At 38.3% G+C, this 15,203-nt stretch overlaps 1 protein-coding gene across 5 annotated transcripts in view; it reads left to right on the forward strand.

The window, feature by feature from the left end:
• Positions 1-899: 899 nt before the first annotated feature.
• Positions 900-15,203, forward strand: part of SLC38A11 (solute carrier family 38 member 11) — a 66,876-nt gene continuing 52,572 nt past the window's right edge. For 3 of the 5 annotated variants that reach the window (XM_004004648.6, XM_042243794.2, XM_042243793.2), the window contains exons 1-5: positions 900-1,175; positions 1,891-2,008; positions 6,175-6,249; positions 13,082-13,216; positions 14,189-14,254. In XM_004004648.6, the coding sequence (XP_004004697.1) occupies positions 1,137-1,175; positions 1,891-2,008; positions 6,175-6,249; positions 13,082-13,216; positions 14,189-14,254 (433 nt within the window). In that variant the 5' untranslated portion in view covers positions 900-1,136. Of the gene's footprint in view, positions 1,176-1,200; positions 1,349-1,890; positions 2,009-6,174; positions 6,250-13,081; positions 13,217-14,188; positions 14,255-15,203 lie in introns of those variants that run through there. The other 2 variants (XM_042243795.2, XM_042243792.2) reach the window with 2 other exon arrangements.

Below are 15,203 nucleotides of genomic sequence, written 5' to 3' on the forward strand. Positions count from 1 at the left end.
AAGATGCACACAAGCTTCATGAATTAGTTGAGTCTAGCAATGAAGCGAAAGGAATGAGGAAGGGCAAAGGGATGGCTATTGTGGCATTGAATGCTTATTTTTGCAATTTGAAAAAATATGTCAAAACAGTAACGCTTGCTACTTTGATAGTGGAGAATATATGAAGTTTATAATTCTCTTTAGGTTTTTCTACATTTTTAAAATGTTTCATAGTTTTAAATGAATATTTATGAAAAAGAACCTCTTTAATTATTTGATAAGATGTTATATTACCATTCTTACAGTCCCTGAAACTGTTCTCTATGTATTCTCTTTGTGGTTGAATATTCTCTGGGCCTGTCTCATCTTAGGGTAACAGGGGTGAACAGAGGGTCATTTAAGATTCTTTGTGGCTCGGATACTGCAGGTGCCTTTTCTTTCCCATCCCCTGACACTCCTCCTTACCCCCTTTTATGGTTCATTACCTGACTCCACTATCCTTCCATCTTCCTTTCCTTTCTGTAAGTCATCTATTCTGAAAACAGCTGACAAAAGCATGCTTAGAAAACAACTCTGCTAAAACTTTAGAAAAGTTTTTTGTTTATTTTCCATTTAAAACTCTTAGCTTTTCATGGGTCATCTCTGACATAAAAGAAGTAGAGGGAGCAGGAGAAGGTGGCAATAGAAAAGAGGCTCCGTGAGTGCCTTCTTACCTGGGTATCAGATTTCAGCCAAGGGGCAGCTAACTTGGGAATGGACAAGAATGAGGCCATCTTAACTCTGTGCCATCTGGGCAGGTCAGCGTGGGCACAATAAACTGTACTTTGTAACTGGAGGTTGGGTGGGAGGGTTGAAAAAAAAAAAAAGAGGGAGGGGCGAAATACGGGAAGAGACGGCTACCCTCTCTCAAAAAACTCCCTGTAACATCTCCGCCTCAGCAGGAAGGTGCGTTTGTCTGGGCAAACCCGAAGGGGAAAGCGCCTCGACTGCAGCGGCCGAGTGAGTTGGAGCGGTAGCCCGCGGGAGGTGGGGCGAATCGCTTCCGCAGAGCCTCAACCGACTCGCTCCCGGGGCGCTGACGCCGGGCTCGGAGGTCGCGGAGGAGTCGAGGACCCGCACCCGCGAACCTTCCACCTGCCAAAGACCCGGGTGCAGCCATGGGCTACCCGGGGCGGAGGCCCGTCATCCCGCCGCAGGTAAAACTGGGGATGGGACAGGTTCTGAAGGCAGGACCGTTCAAGTTTCCTTCACCTGCAGGAGTTCAGCTGCCTTCACCTGGGGTCTTGATTTAAGCACCAAGATTGAGGGCAGGAAGAGAAGGGAGCAGCAGAGGATGAGATGATTAGATAACATCACCTACTCAGTGGACGTAAGTTTGAGCAAACTCCGGGAGATAGTGGAGGGCAGGGAAGCCTGGCGTGCTGCTGTCCACGGATGGCAGAGTCAGGCACGACAGCGACTGAACAACAAGGTTCTCCAGGAGAAAAAAAATTGCCTTGGATCTTTTTTTTTGGGGGTGGGGGGCGGCGGAGAGGGGGTCAGGCACTTTGCAATATAACCCCTTTCATTTCACACACACACACACACACACACACACACACACACACACACACACACAAAATCACATCATTTACTCCCTGGGAGATCCTGTACTCTAGGAGTTCATGCAGCAGTCCACTAACTTGGCACAGCTGTAATTAGCACATTTTAGGATGGAATGTGTTCAGAAGCTCTGAATTACTAAATATTATTGTTACTTTTTATTATTATCTTCATCTTCTTACCATTATTGACATTACTTGTTATTATTACTGATACCGTGTTAGTCTCCTACATTGAGTATTTATCTTAAAATTTTCAAAATTTTTGATCTAAGTCTTTATTTAATTGCATTTCTATGTACTGAAATAGAGCCATCAAGATGACAGAGAAACCCTGGTTTCTGAACATAAGCACAAAGGGAAAACTTGCCGTCAGTCTGCTGCCGTTTTTAATGTTGTCAACTCAATTATAGGGTCTGGTATAATAGGTAAGTGTTTGATTTTTTTTTTAATTTTTCAATGAAAAGGCCAAATTTAAGACATTTATTATGTTGCTAATATTCATAGATTATTTTTAAAGAAAAAAATTAAATTATAAAATTGGTAATTTTTTTTCATAAAAGCCTTCCTGTTTTCCAGTGTGCGCACCATCAGTCTCTTATATGAAAGATAGGGTGGTGATTCACACACTTTTCTACATTTGAGAGTATCCTCCGTGTGTGGTAGATTAAGGTGAAGCTGCAGATTTAAGATAACTAAAAAATTTTTTTCATGGGCTGTATCTCAGTTGATAATGTTACCAAGTTTACCTTTTCCCCTATTTCTGGAACATCTACTGTTACTTGAATCATCTTTCTATAACCTTTTGGAGGTGTAAAACCTCCAGCTATTTGAATATATTGCAGATACAAAACTTTAATGTGAAAACATAGCAATTTTGTTAAAAATCAAATCCATGTAATATTTCCTTACCCATTTATATAGTATTAAAATTTAAAGTCCAAACTTATTATGATATATTAATTTTAACTGTAATCAGTAAATAGAAATTGTTTTTAAATGGATTTTTAAAACAAAGGAGCCAAGTAATCAGAATTGAAAGAAATGAGCTGCTCATATTTTCCCAGTCTGAAGCCAGGGGTAAATTTCTGGCAAAATTAAGTGCGTTGCATTATAATAATAAGGGCAGCTATTTTTTTTTTCAGTGCTTCTTATTCTTTTTGTTATTTGAAAACATCCAATTTAAGGAAAAGCTGAGACAAATCAAAATCCTGCAGATGTTCCTTGAGACTGTTACTTTTTCCCTATAAAGTTTTGACATTTTAGTCAGAGTCATCTGGATTGAGTTACTTCTCTTAACTTTCTCAGACTGATGCGTTTCTTGATTTTATTTTCCATATATAGGCAATTTTTTTCATATGCTAGATAAAATGTAGGAACTGATGCAAAGTAATAACTGCTGCTACTACTGCTGCTAAGTCGCTTCAGTCATGTCCGACTCTGTGCGACCCCATAGACAGCAACCCACTAGGCTCCCCCGTCCCTGGGATTCTCCAGGCAAGAACACTGGAGTGGATTGCCCTTTCCTTTTCCAATGCATGAAAGTGAAAAGTGAAAGTGAAGTCACTCAGTCGTGCCCGACTCTTGGCGACTCCATGGACTGCAGCCTACCAGGCTCCTTCGTCCATGGGATTTTCCAGGCAAGAGTACTGGAGTAGGTTGCCATTGCCTTCTCCAAAAGTAATAGCAAGTAGGGGCAAAGATTTGTTTGAAATTCTGCCTCCATGTGCCCTGGAGGTGTAGGCAGAATCCCGGAGTTAATTCCTAATATGAATACTTTAAGCTGATCCATGTCAGCAACCTTGAAAAGTACCTCTTAATTAGGCTCAGCAAGTTTTTTAAAGGGGAAGGTTTTCAGGGGAATAAAGCATTCTGGGTAGAAATAGTTTATGTACATTTTATTTTAAATGTTTCATTGTACACAATCTAAAATTGCCCATTTTCCCCCCCAAAAAAGTTCATAATAAATAATGTTATATACTCACTTCAGCTTTATAAAAAATACCTTTGCCTTCTTATTTTCCTCTCCTTTTCCTACAGAGTTGCCCATCTTGACCCCAGAGTTAGTCTTTCCTCGAATCTCATAACCTTTCTATTCTTTTTTATTTTCTAAGATTTTTTTTTTTTTTGGTGTGGACCATTTTAAAAGTTTTTTATTGAATTTGTTACAATTTTTTTAAATTTATTTTTATTTTTATTTTTACTTTATTTTGCTTTCCAATACTGTATTGGTTTTGCCATACATTGACATGAGTCAGCCACAGGTGTACATGAGTTCCCAATCCTGAACCCCCCTCCCACCTGCCACCCTATATCATCTCTCTGGGTCATCCCCGTGCACCAGCCCCAAGCATCCTGTATTCTGTATCGAACATAGACTGGCGATTCGTTTCTTACATGATAGTATACATATTTCAATGCCATTCTTCCAAATCATCCCACCCTCGCCCTCTCCCACAGAGTACAAACGTCCGTTCTAAACATTTGTGTCTCTTTTGCTGTCTTGAATTCAGGGTTATCATTACCATCTTTCTAAATTCCATATATATGCGTAGTATACTGTATTGGTGTTTTTCTTTCTGGCTTACTTATACTCTGTATAATAGGCTCCAGTTTCATCCACCTCATTAGAACTGATTCAAGTGTATTCTTTTTAATGGCTGAGTAATACTCCATTGTGTATATGTACCACAGCTTTCTTATCCATTCATCTGCTGATGGACATCTAGGTTGTTTCCATGTCCTGGCTATTATAAACAGTGCTTCAATGAACATTGGGATACATTTGTCTCTTTCAATTCTGGTTTCCTTGGTGTGTATGCCCAGCAGTGGGATTGCTGGGTCATAAGGCAGTTCTATTTGCAATTTTTAAGGAATCTCCACACTGTTCTCCATAGTGGCTGTACTAGTTTGCTTTCCCACCAACAGTGTAAGAGGGTTCCCTTTTCTCCACACCCTCTCCAGCATTTATTGCTTGTAGACTTTTGGATCGCAGCCATTCTGACTGGTGTGAAATGGTACCTCATTGTGGTTTTGATTTGCATTTCTCTGATAATGAGTGATGTTGAGCATCTTTTCATGTGTTTGTTAGCCATCCGTATGTCTTCTTTGGAGAAATGTCTATTTAGTTCTTTGGCCCATTTTTTAAATTTTCTTTGGCCCATTTTTTGATTGGGTCATTTATTTTTCTGGAATTAGGCTGCATAAGTTGCTTGTATATTTTTGAGATTAGTTGTTTGTCAGTTGCTTTATTTGCTATTATCTTCTCCCATTCAGAAGGCTGTCTTTTCACCTTGCTTATAGTTTCCTTTGTTGTGCAGAAGCTTTTAATTTTAATTAGATCCCATTTGTTTATTTTTGCTTTTATTTCCAGTATTCTGGGAGGTGGATCATAGAGGATCCTGCTGTGATTTATGCTGGAGAGTGTTTTGCCTATGTTCTCCTCTAGGAGTTTTATAGCTTCTGGTCTTCGGTTTAGATCTTTAATCCATTTTGAGTTTATTTTTGTGTATGATGTTAGAAAGTGATCTAGTTCCATTCTTTTACAAGTGGTTGACCAGTTTTCCCAGCACCACTTGTTAAAGAGATTGTCTTTAATCCACTGTATATTCTTGCCTCCTTTGTCGAAGATAAGGTGTCCATAGGTGTGTGGATTTATCTCTGGGCTTTCTATTTTGTTCCATTGATCTATATGTCTGTCTTTGTGCCAGTACCATACTGTCTTGATGACTGTGGCTTTGTAGTGGAGCCTCAAGTCAGGCAGGTTGATTCCTCCAGTTCCATTCTTCTTTCTCAAGATTGCTTTGGCTATTCGAGGTTTTTTGTATTCCCATACAAATTGTGAAATTATTTGTTCTAGCTCTGTGGAAAACACCGCTGGCGGCTTGCTAGGGATGCATGTTGGCTTTGTTTCATGTTTTGGTGCTTTGGCTGGGAAGTACCCTTGGGTGACCCCCCAGGGATCAAACCCACACTCTCCGCATTGAAAAGTGAAGTCTTAACCGCTGGACTGTTGGAGAAGCCCCCCAGACCTTCTAGACTCATCATGGTCTCTGTTTTCCCAGCCAGCCTGTAAGGAGAGCTCTGGGTCATTACTCTCCACATAGTCTAGCTCAGGTGTCCCCGCACCCTGAGAGTGAAAGTCGCTCAGTCATGTCTGACTCTTTGCGACCCCATGGACTATACGGTCCCTGGAATTCTCCAGGCCAGAATACAGCAGTGGGTAGCCTTTCCCTTCTCCAAGGGATCTTCCTAACCCAGGGACTAAAGCCAGGTCTCCCACATTGCAGGCGGATTCTGGTAAAACCCTGAAATAAACATTATTTGTGTGAATTGGCATCTGTTCTTCATCTGATGCTTTCTTATCGTATTCTTCTAACTCATAAACTCTAGTGACATGTCCTTAATTTACAACATTTTATTCTGCAGTAAGTATTATAATGCTAACATTTAATTTTAGTATTCAGATGCACTGTTTACAACTATCTCATATAAATATGTTAATATTCTTAACCTATTGTATACAGTAATTGGGGGAAAACCTCTCTATTTGCATGTTTTATTAATGTGATGGGTGGCACATTTTTTTTTCCAGGATTGCCTTATTCAATGAAGCAAGCTGGCTTTCCTCTGGGAATATTGCTTTTATTCTGGGTTTCATATGTTACAGGTAAAAAATACTATATAATTGCTTATTCCTGCAACTTAAATTATGCAATGATTGTTTGACACAAACACACATACACATCCCCTGTAACTGAATTTCCTAACTAAAAAGTACATCAAAGAATCCGAAAGAATTTAGACATTTATGACTGAGGAGATTTACTTTTCTTGCTAATCCTCTGAACAGATTAGAAGAGTGTTATATATTACCAGGCCTAAATCCTTTTCATGTGCCGTTTTCACTTTCTGCCAATAGTGGTAGGTGGAGGAGTCATTTTAAAGACTGATTAAGGCTGAGACTGTACTCTGAAAATATAGACATCAGGAATTCCTTTCCCACAAAAAACATGGACAGGTGCACATGAATGAACAACCTCTTCAAGCTCTGTTCATGCAGATGGCACCAAGAGCCCAGGTTCTCAGCCGGCGGGGGTCCCCACACCACCACCACCACCCCTGCCAGTCTTCAGAGGCAGCAGTAAGGCACTTCTGTATCCCTTCTGTCCCGCTTCCCACTTTTCATGTAATGAGTTCATTTACACCTATGTTTGGCCACTTCCCCATCTAAGTACAGGCTTTTCAACTAGTCATCTTATCTTACTGTGTTCGCATCCCTGCCCTGTCATCCCCCCAGTACCCCTCATGACAAACACAAAGGCTTTCTTCTGCCTTAGGATCTCTGTGACACAGACAGTCCTCCCCATCTCTGCACTGGTGGCTGCTGTGGGCTGCTATGTGTGATCACCGAGCTGCCTTTTACCAGGTGATGCGAAACACCTCAACGGTCCCCTTCGGTGGAGTGGCAACCCGGGCCTCAAGAGTGTCACCTTCCTATGAGGCTATGAATCCCAGCCATCATTTCCCCAAATGACTGCTAGAAACCCCAAAGCTGGCCTCCTTGCCCCCAGGAGGGACCCACGTGCGGCACAGTTGGAGCTGTAGAGCGCCACCCACGCCGGGCTGGGCTGCCTCCGGTCTCCACCAAAACAGTGTCCTTTTGAGCTGCGCCCCCGGCTTATCTTTTCACTCTCCATCTCCTGAGAGTTCTCCCTTAAATCCCATGCCCAAGAGTCTCTGTGTTAGCTCTACTTCTGGAGACTCTAAGATGACATCCCCTATAAAATCTCAGTCTTCCAAAACCAGCCTGTAACTCAGCCATCTTTCCTGAGGCTGAGAAATAAAGTGAAGATTGCCTCAGAGCCTACACTCCTTCCTCCCTGCTGTCTTCTCATTGCCCCCACCCCCCAAACCTAAGCTGCTTTTAGCTTCTACAGCTCTTAATTTGTAGCTTAAGTAATAGGAAATCTGTAACTTGGTGCTTATTCGGAGTTGCTGGTGTTTAATTTTTATTTTATTCAAGAGAACATTTAGCACACTAAAAAAATCCCATTCAAGGATTTACATTCATTGTTTTTAATTTCTTGTTTCCCAGTCAATCAGTATGAACAAATAATTAATTTCCTCCCAGGCATAATAACCATGGCTTATTTAAGTGCACTGTGAACATTTGCACACATCGTAAACCAGAAGGTAGAAAAAAATTAAATATATATTACCTAAAATCTCAACCAACACTTGAGGAGAATGAATAGTTCCTTAAAGCAAAGTCACATTATACATGTGCAGATCATTATATGAATGTTTTTCAACTGATGCTGTCTATAAACCTACAGCAGTGTCTAGGAGCAGGCCTTTCCCAAGTCATATATTACAAAATTACTAATCAGTGGAAATTAGTTACTCTTATTAATTTAGTTGCATGATGAAAATCCTTGCATAGTTTTGATAAATAAAGGGTGACTATGCAGAAGCAAAAAAAAAAATTATAGACTATGATTCTTTTTTGTTTCTTAATTAGGATTTTAAGAGCAAAATCTACAAATAGGGTTATAATATTGAGTTATTCTTTAAATTGATGCTGTAATTATATAATTGTTTGTCTCTACAGTTATTCTTTTGTCTTTTTAAGGCCTTTGTCTTTTTAATATGTCCAGTGCAACAAATGGTGTTACTAAGTTCTGTTTTCATGTTTGTGAAATGTTGGGGAAAAAGAAAGAATTGTAAATATTTACAGCAAATGATTTTTAATTTGCTTTAAGGTTCTCATATTTGTTGATTAGAGTAAAATAATTTTTATTGTCTAAGCCTATGAGACGATGTAAAAGAAAATTCACCTGTTGAATAACATAGATTCATTCATGGTTTATCTGTGATTTGCATATAATATACTTAAAGCAAGATCAAAATGTTATAATGAAAGGAAATGTTATGATGAGTGATATTTGAGATTCCTAAAACTTTTGAGAGATTTATTTATAGCCTGTATTTTACATGTAAATGAAAGCATCTATTATTGATTAAATTCTTAGCAAATTGTTACTTTTAAGCAATACATTTTGAACTTTTGTAAAATTTAGTAGTCTCATTCCAACCACACAGTTCTTCATCAAAACTTCACAGCATCTGTGAAATTGGTTACCTCCTATTACCAGTCCTCACTGATTCTCTTCCTTGGCCAGTAAGTTGCTGTTTAATTTTCCTGCCTTTAGCCTATATCCTTAACTTTCTAGTCTCTCCTTCGTATTACTACAAGAGTTATCTTTATAAAACCTCAGCCTGATCTGTTATTTCCCAAGTCAAAATGTTCCAAGACTTTGTTATGACCATAGGGAAAAAAAAATTCATTTAAATTCTTTTGTGGTTCAGCACAGTCTGCACTTTTAGTCTCAACCCCTACTAATCTGACCTCTCTTTCACCCTGTCACTGCCACTGCCTTGTGTGGGACTTGGATCATAGCCATTCTGTATGATTCCATTACCCACATATAGACTATGCCGAACTGACTACCTATGGATAGTACCCCTGCTTGACATTATTTTTTCTTCTCTACCTGGTAAAAGCCTGTTTATCCTTCAGGACACTACTCAACTCATATGTGACGGTTTTTCTACTGTTAAACAAAGGATATAGGATGAATTACTATGTCATTTGTGCTTGTTGAATATTTTAAAATTTGTTTATTAGGTTACTTTATCATATTAAATTTCTATCAGATACGTAGACATCTAGCAATCTTGCTTTGCTGATCATTGATTCATTCAATAGAGTTTTACTAACACTGCTGCCATTATAGCAATAAAGAACATTTTTCCTGCCACATGAAGCTCACAATGTAGTATGTTAGGCAGAAAAAGAAGCACATTGTTGTGACCTTCATAAAAAATACCATAATATAAATATGTGCATGACAATAAGGATTCTAGCATTTAACCTAGCCTCAAAGGAGCAGACATGTTTTGGGGAGGAAAAGGCCCCTTCACTGACTATTTTTGAAAAAATGAGAGTGAGCAAAGAAAATAAAAGGATGCTCTAAGCTGATAGAAATGCGGAAATGCAAAAGAGAACGTGTAAGTCATTCTGTCTGGCCAAAGTATAGGGTTGATGTTGGTAAGAGGGAATATACAAAGTTAGAGAGGTTTGCAGAGGCATTTATGAAGGCTCCCTTGTAATGATAATCATTACCATTTCCTGATGACTGGCCTGACTGCAGCCACTATAGTTAATCTTTCTGACTCCATGGAGTAGGTATGCATGTTATACTTTTTATGAAGGTGGAAATTGAGACTTTGGCAGGTTAAAATGATTTGCCTAAGGTCAGTAGTTACTGGCGGAGAAGGCAATGACACCCCACTCCAGTACTCTTGCCTGGAAAATCCCATGGACAGAGGAGCCCGGAAGGCTGCAGTCCATGGGGTCGCTGAGGGTCGGACACGACTGAACGACTTCACTTTCACTTTTCAGTTTCATGCATTGAAAAAGGAAATGACAACCCACTCCAGTGTTCTTACCTGGAGAATCCCAGGAACGGGGGAGCCTGGTGGGCTGCTGTCTATGGGGTCGTACAGAGTTGGACACAACTGAAGCGACTTAGCAGCAGCAGCAGTTACTGGCAACAGAGTTGAGATTTTGGTTAAATGCATATATGGATTCTGGGGCTAGACTACTAGGGTCTGAGTCCTGTCTCTTCCTTATGAGCCCTGTGACGTTTAGCAGTTTGCTTAAACTTCTGTGCCTCACTTTTCTCATCTGTCAAATGGAGGATTATAATAGCACCTACGTAGGGTTTTAGTGATGGTTTGAGCACTGAAGAATTGATGCTTTTGAACTGTTGTGTTGGAGAAGACTCTTGAGAGTCCCTTGGACTGCAAGGAGATCCAACCAGTCCATTCTGAAGGAGATCGACCCTGGGATTTCTTTGGAAGAAATGATGCTGAAGCTGAAACTCCAGTAGTTTGGCCACCTCATGCAAAGAGTTGACTCATTGGAAAAGACTCTGATGCTGGGAAGGATTGGGGGCAGGAGGAGAAGGGACGACAGAGGATGAGATGGCTGGATGGCATCACTGACTTGATGGACGCGAGTCTGAGTGAACTTCGGGAGCTGGTGATGGACAGGGAGGCCTGGAGTGCTGCGATTCATGGGGTCACAAAGAGTCGAACACAACTGAGCGACTGAACTGAACTGAACTGAACTGAAACATGTCAATAAATATAAAGCATTTAGGAAAAGGCTTACCCACAGAAAGTGTTAAGTGTTTGCTAGTGTTTTTGTGGTTATCATCATTACTGTCATTCTCATCAGATTCCAAATGCAATGCTTTTTCTGACATCTTATGCAGCCTATAGAAAATAACTAGAAATAGCACAAGGTTTCATTCCTTTAGCATCTGTAGCATGCCAGGCATTGTGGTAGGCATTTGAACATCATCTCATCATCCTCATAGACTCTTCAAGGTTAAGGTATTGCCTTACTTTTCAGATGAGACTCAGACTTTCATTCAAGATCCCACAGCTAATAAACATTTTTTCTGAGAAAAATTATGAAAAGAGTTGATGTTTATTCAAAATCATTAGAGGATTTTCCTGGAGGATTTTAAGCAGAAGACATGGTCGTATTTATGCTATGGTCGTATTCATCTGGTAAGAGAGAAAATGTCTGGAAAGTACTGGTAGGGAGAGGATGGGGAATGAGAGAACTAGTAGGAGTTTTTGCAGTAATCCAGGCAAGAAGTAATAGAGGGGTAAACCCTTAAAGCAGGTTAGAGATTAGACATGAGGAAATACAGCTGAATAATTTATGATGCAGTAGTTAATGGATTTAGGGGCCAAAGGAAAATAGAAGGTGGTGGATAATGGGAAATATAGTGTGACTCTCAAGTTTCTCTTGATACTGTTCACAGTTTGGAGAAATATGAATGCAGAAGCAGGCTCCAGAACAAATATATAAATTAGAATTTGGACACCTAAATCAAGATGTCTACAAGATCTTCAAGGTAAAATATTTACTAGACAGCTAGACACAGAAATCTGGAGTTTTGGGGAAGTCCTGACTGGAGATACAAATTCAGGAGTTCCTAACATCTGTGTGAAAATTGAAGCCATGGCCGTTAATAAGATCACAGTAAGACATCTGGAAGAGTGAAGAAAAAAAATCCCTGAGTCCAGGATTTGGAAGAGTTAAAGAAACTGGTGAAAAAACTAAGTATAAATGGTTCAAAAGGTAGGAGGAAATCCAAGAGAAACTGGTGTCAGAAAGGAAAATGCTACTGAAAAGGCAAATACAATTAATATTTAAGAGGTTTCTACTGGATTTATCAACTTGGAGCTCAATGATGAACTTGTTAAAAGAAATTTCAAAGACATGAGAGAATCAAGGTGAAAATGATATTGCGGTGATTTGTATTTTCTTCTTTGTACTCTAATACATTTCTGAATAATATAAAAGACAAAAAAAATCACTTGTAATAGAAACATGAGCAAGACTAAAAGTAAGAATTTCTTTTTCTTACTGTGATTTTCTTACACTAAAAAGTAAGAATCATACCTTCTGCACAATTGTGTATCTAGTAAAGCTGCAGTATTATTCTCTAGGTGCTCAAAAAGCATTGAGTTAAATGAGAGAGAGACTAACTTTTCATTATACATTTTTCTGTATATTTGTATCTTCAATTTCAACTCTAAAATTGGAACTTAAATCTCTAAACAGTAAATTTCAAAAAAATTCTTAGAGTAGCCTGTTAACCCGGGGAAGGTGATGGCACCCCACTCCAGTACTCTTGCCTGGAAAATGCCATGGATGGAGGAGCCTGGTAGGCTGCAGTCCATGGGGTCTCGAAGAGTCTTCACTTTCACTTTTCACTTTCCTGCACTGGAGAAGGAAATGGCAACCCACTCCAGTGTTCTTGCCTGGAGAATCCCAGGGATGGGGGAGCCAGGCGGGCTGCCATCTATAGGGTCGTATAGAGTTGGACACGACTGAAGCGACTTAGCAGCAGTAGCAGCGGCCTGTTAACCATAATGATTACAAAACAAAGATATTAATTGTACTCTGTTATAAAACAAATTATCTGATTCTCCTCATTCTGTTTTTTTTTCTGAATGTTTAACAGCATGTTTTATTCTCAGTCTTCACATGTTGAATGCCTGTGAAATATTGGATAATCTAACTTCTGTTGCTTGAATATTTGAGCCACATCCTATTAATAGTTGTTGCATTGGTTATGTTAGGAAAGTGAAATAGAAAACTGAAGCTTTAACTTCATTGCATGGATATGTTAAGTCTGTTTGCATCTTGATTAAAAAATATATAACTGGAAGCAGTACAGCTTCATGAAAGATAATGTTTTATGAAAATAAAGTAAGCCTTGCCATGGTAATTTACTTTAGCACTGAACTCTTCTTTGAAGCTTGTATTTTTCTTTAAGTCAAAATACTTTTTAAAAAACCTTTATATTATGTCTAATCTGACATTTTTTTAATGGTTATTTTTGCCACAGATTTTTCCCTCATTCTATTGATAAAAGGGGCTGCCCTTTCTGGAACAGACACTTACCAGTCTTTGGTCAATAGAACTTTTGGCTTTCCAGGATATCTCTTACTCTCTGTTCTACAATTTTTGTATCCTTTCATTGGTAAGGATGAATATGAACATGAATATTATAATTACTTTCATAAATAAACAACCATTTCTGAATAAAATAATTTTAATAGTTGTTAGTCACTAAAGAATATTGATAGTTGAAATATTTTCCATACTGGGTTTTTAGCTATTTTTCCATTGTTTTCTGTTCCTTTTGGTCTGTTTTCTAATTATTTCATTAAAATAAAGTAAGATTGATTTTCACTGGATTAATGCTTGTAATTCCCTCGTTTGGTGAAGAATATTAAGTTGACCAAAAAATTCATTTAGATTTTTCCATAAGCTGTTATAGAAAAACCCAAACAAACTTTTTTGACCAACCCTGTAGAATGATCTGGGAATAAAAGTAAATGAGAGAAATAATAGATTTCTTCTAAGCTAAAATTTTTTTGAAAAACTAAGGATTTGTGGAAGTCATGTCCAAGGCCAACATGCTACTTTAAGTTTGCACCCAATACTTCTAAAATAAGTAATGTGTTAACATTCACCAATGGCTGAATTGATTTCATTTTAAAAATTAATAACGCAGAAGCTGTTATTCAAACCACAAGTTCCTTATGTCTCTACAGAAGGCTAAGAATATTTCCCCAAATATTGCTTTTGAAGTCGTCACAATTTTGTGTTATTTTTCCTCACTTTGAGCAATACATGTGTTCCTAAAGAGTATTTGGACACTGAACTTTAATAACACAACAAATCACATTTTAAATGCCTATCAAAACTCACTATTATTTAAAGATGTTCTGAGAAGAATCAAAGTGAAAATCTTTGTAATGCAAATTGATATTCTCCCACAAATCTGCTGTCTGGTTATTTTTAAAGTCTTACATATTTGTAATCAAAGTAAATATTTGAAAGTAAGCTTATGCCACTATTAGAGAAGTGATAACTGTTTACTTTCAAAATATTCAAGGTGAAATATATGATGATTTATTGGTGACTGTTGTTTTAATTGTGTTTTTAGCTATGATAAGTTACAACATAATAACTGGAGATACTTTGAGCAAAGTTTTGCAAAGAATCCCTGGAGGTACGTCAATATATTTATTTTATATAGTTATTCATAATTAATCATAATAATTTGAAAGTATATATTTGCAAGTGGAGGAATTGGATGACTTCAGATATCCAGTGATATCTACAATCCAATCTGATTCTAAAGTATTAATCCACTTTTCTGTATAATTTAGTTCTAATTTAGCTATTTAAATATTATTATTTATGCTACATAAATGCTACATATCACCAACTCTCTGTGTATCACTTTTTCGTGAACTATTTATGCTACACCATTTCTTAAACAAGCAAGCTAACCTTTGTCCCCATTATTTGTATTACAGTATAATTTAATGCAGTAAAACTAACCCTTTTTCATGTATAGTTCGGTAAGTTTTGACAAATTATCCAGTCATACAACCACAGCCACAATCAAAATACAGGACAAGTCCATTATCTCCCCAAATTTTCCTCATTCCCCTTTGTTGTCAAGCTTTCCCTCATCTCCAGCGGTTGGGAACTGCTGATCTGACTTCTCTTCCTGCTTTCGCTTTTCCCAGAATGCCAAAGAAAAGGCATCTTGTAGTAGCCAGCCTTTAGGGGTCTGGCCTCTTTCACTTAGCATATTAAATGTGTGTGGGAGTTTGTTAGCGATGTACTCCTTTTTTGTTATTTGCTGAGGAGTTTTCTGTTATATAGATATAAACAGTTTATCTGTCATTCAGTTGAGGGGCATTTGGATTGTTTCCTGTTTGACTTGATTATGAAAATGCCTCTGTGAACATTTTAGCAGACCTTTTCAAAATTTGCCAAAGCTCCACTCCCCATTCATCCTTTCACCATATCATGGCTATTTGAGTAATTTAGAGATTGTGAGTCTTTTTGTTTTGAAAGTTCCTCTTCTAAGCCACGTAATCTCCAGTAGGAAATATCCTCTAAAGGGACAAAGGAAGGCAGAAGCAGGAAACCTGAGTTGGAGGCAA

Source organism: Ovis aries, chromosome 2 (assembly GCF_016772045.2).
Source record: "Ovis aries strain OAR_USU_Benz2616 breed Rambouillet chromosome 2, ARS-UI_Ramb_v3.0, whole genome shotgun sequence".
NCBI lineage: Eukaryota > Metazoa > Chordata > Mammalia > Artiodactyla > Bovidae > Ovis > Ovis aries.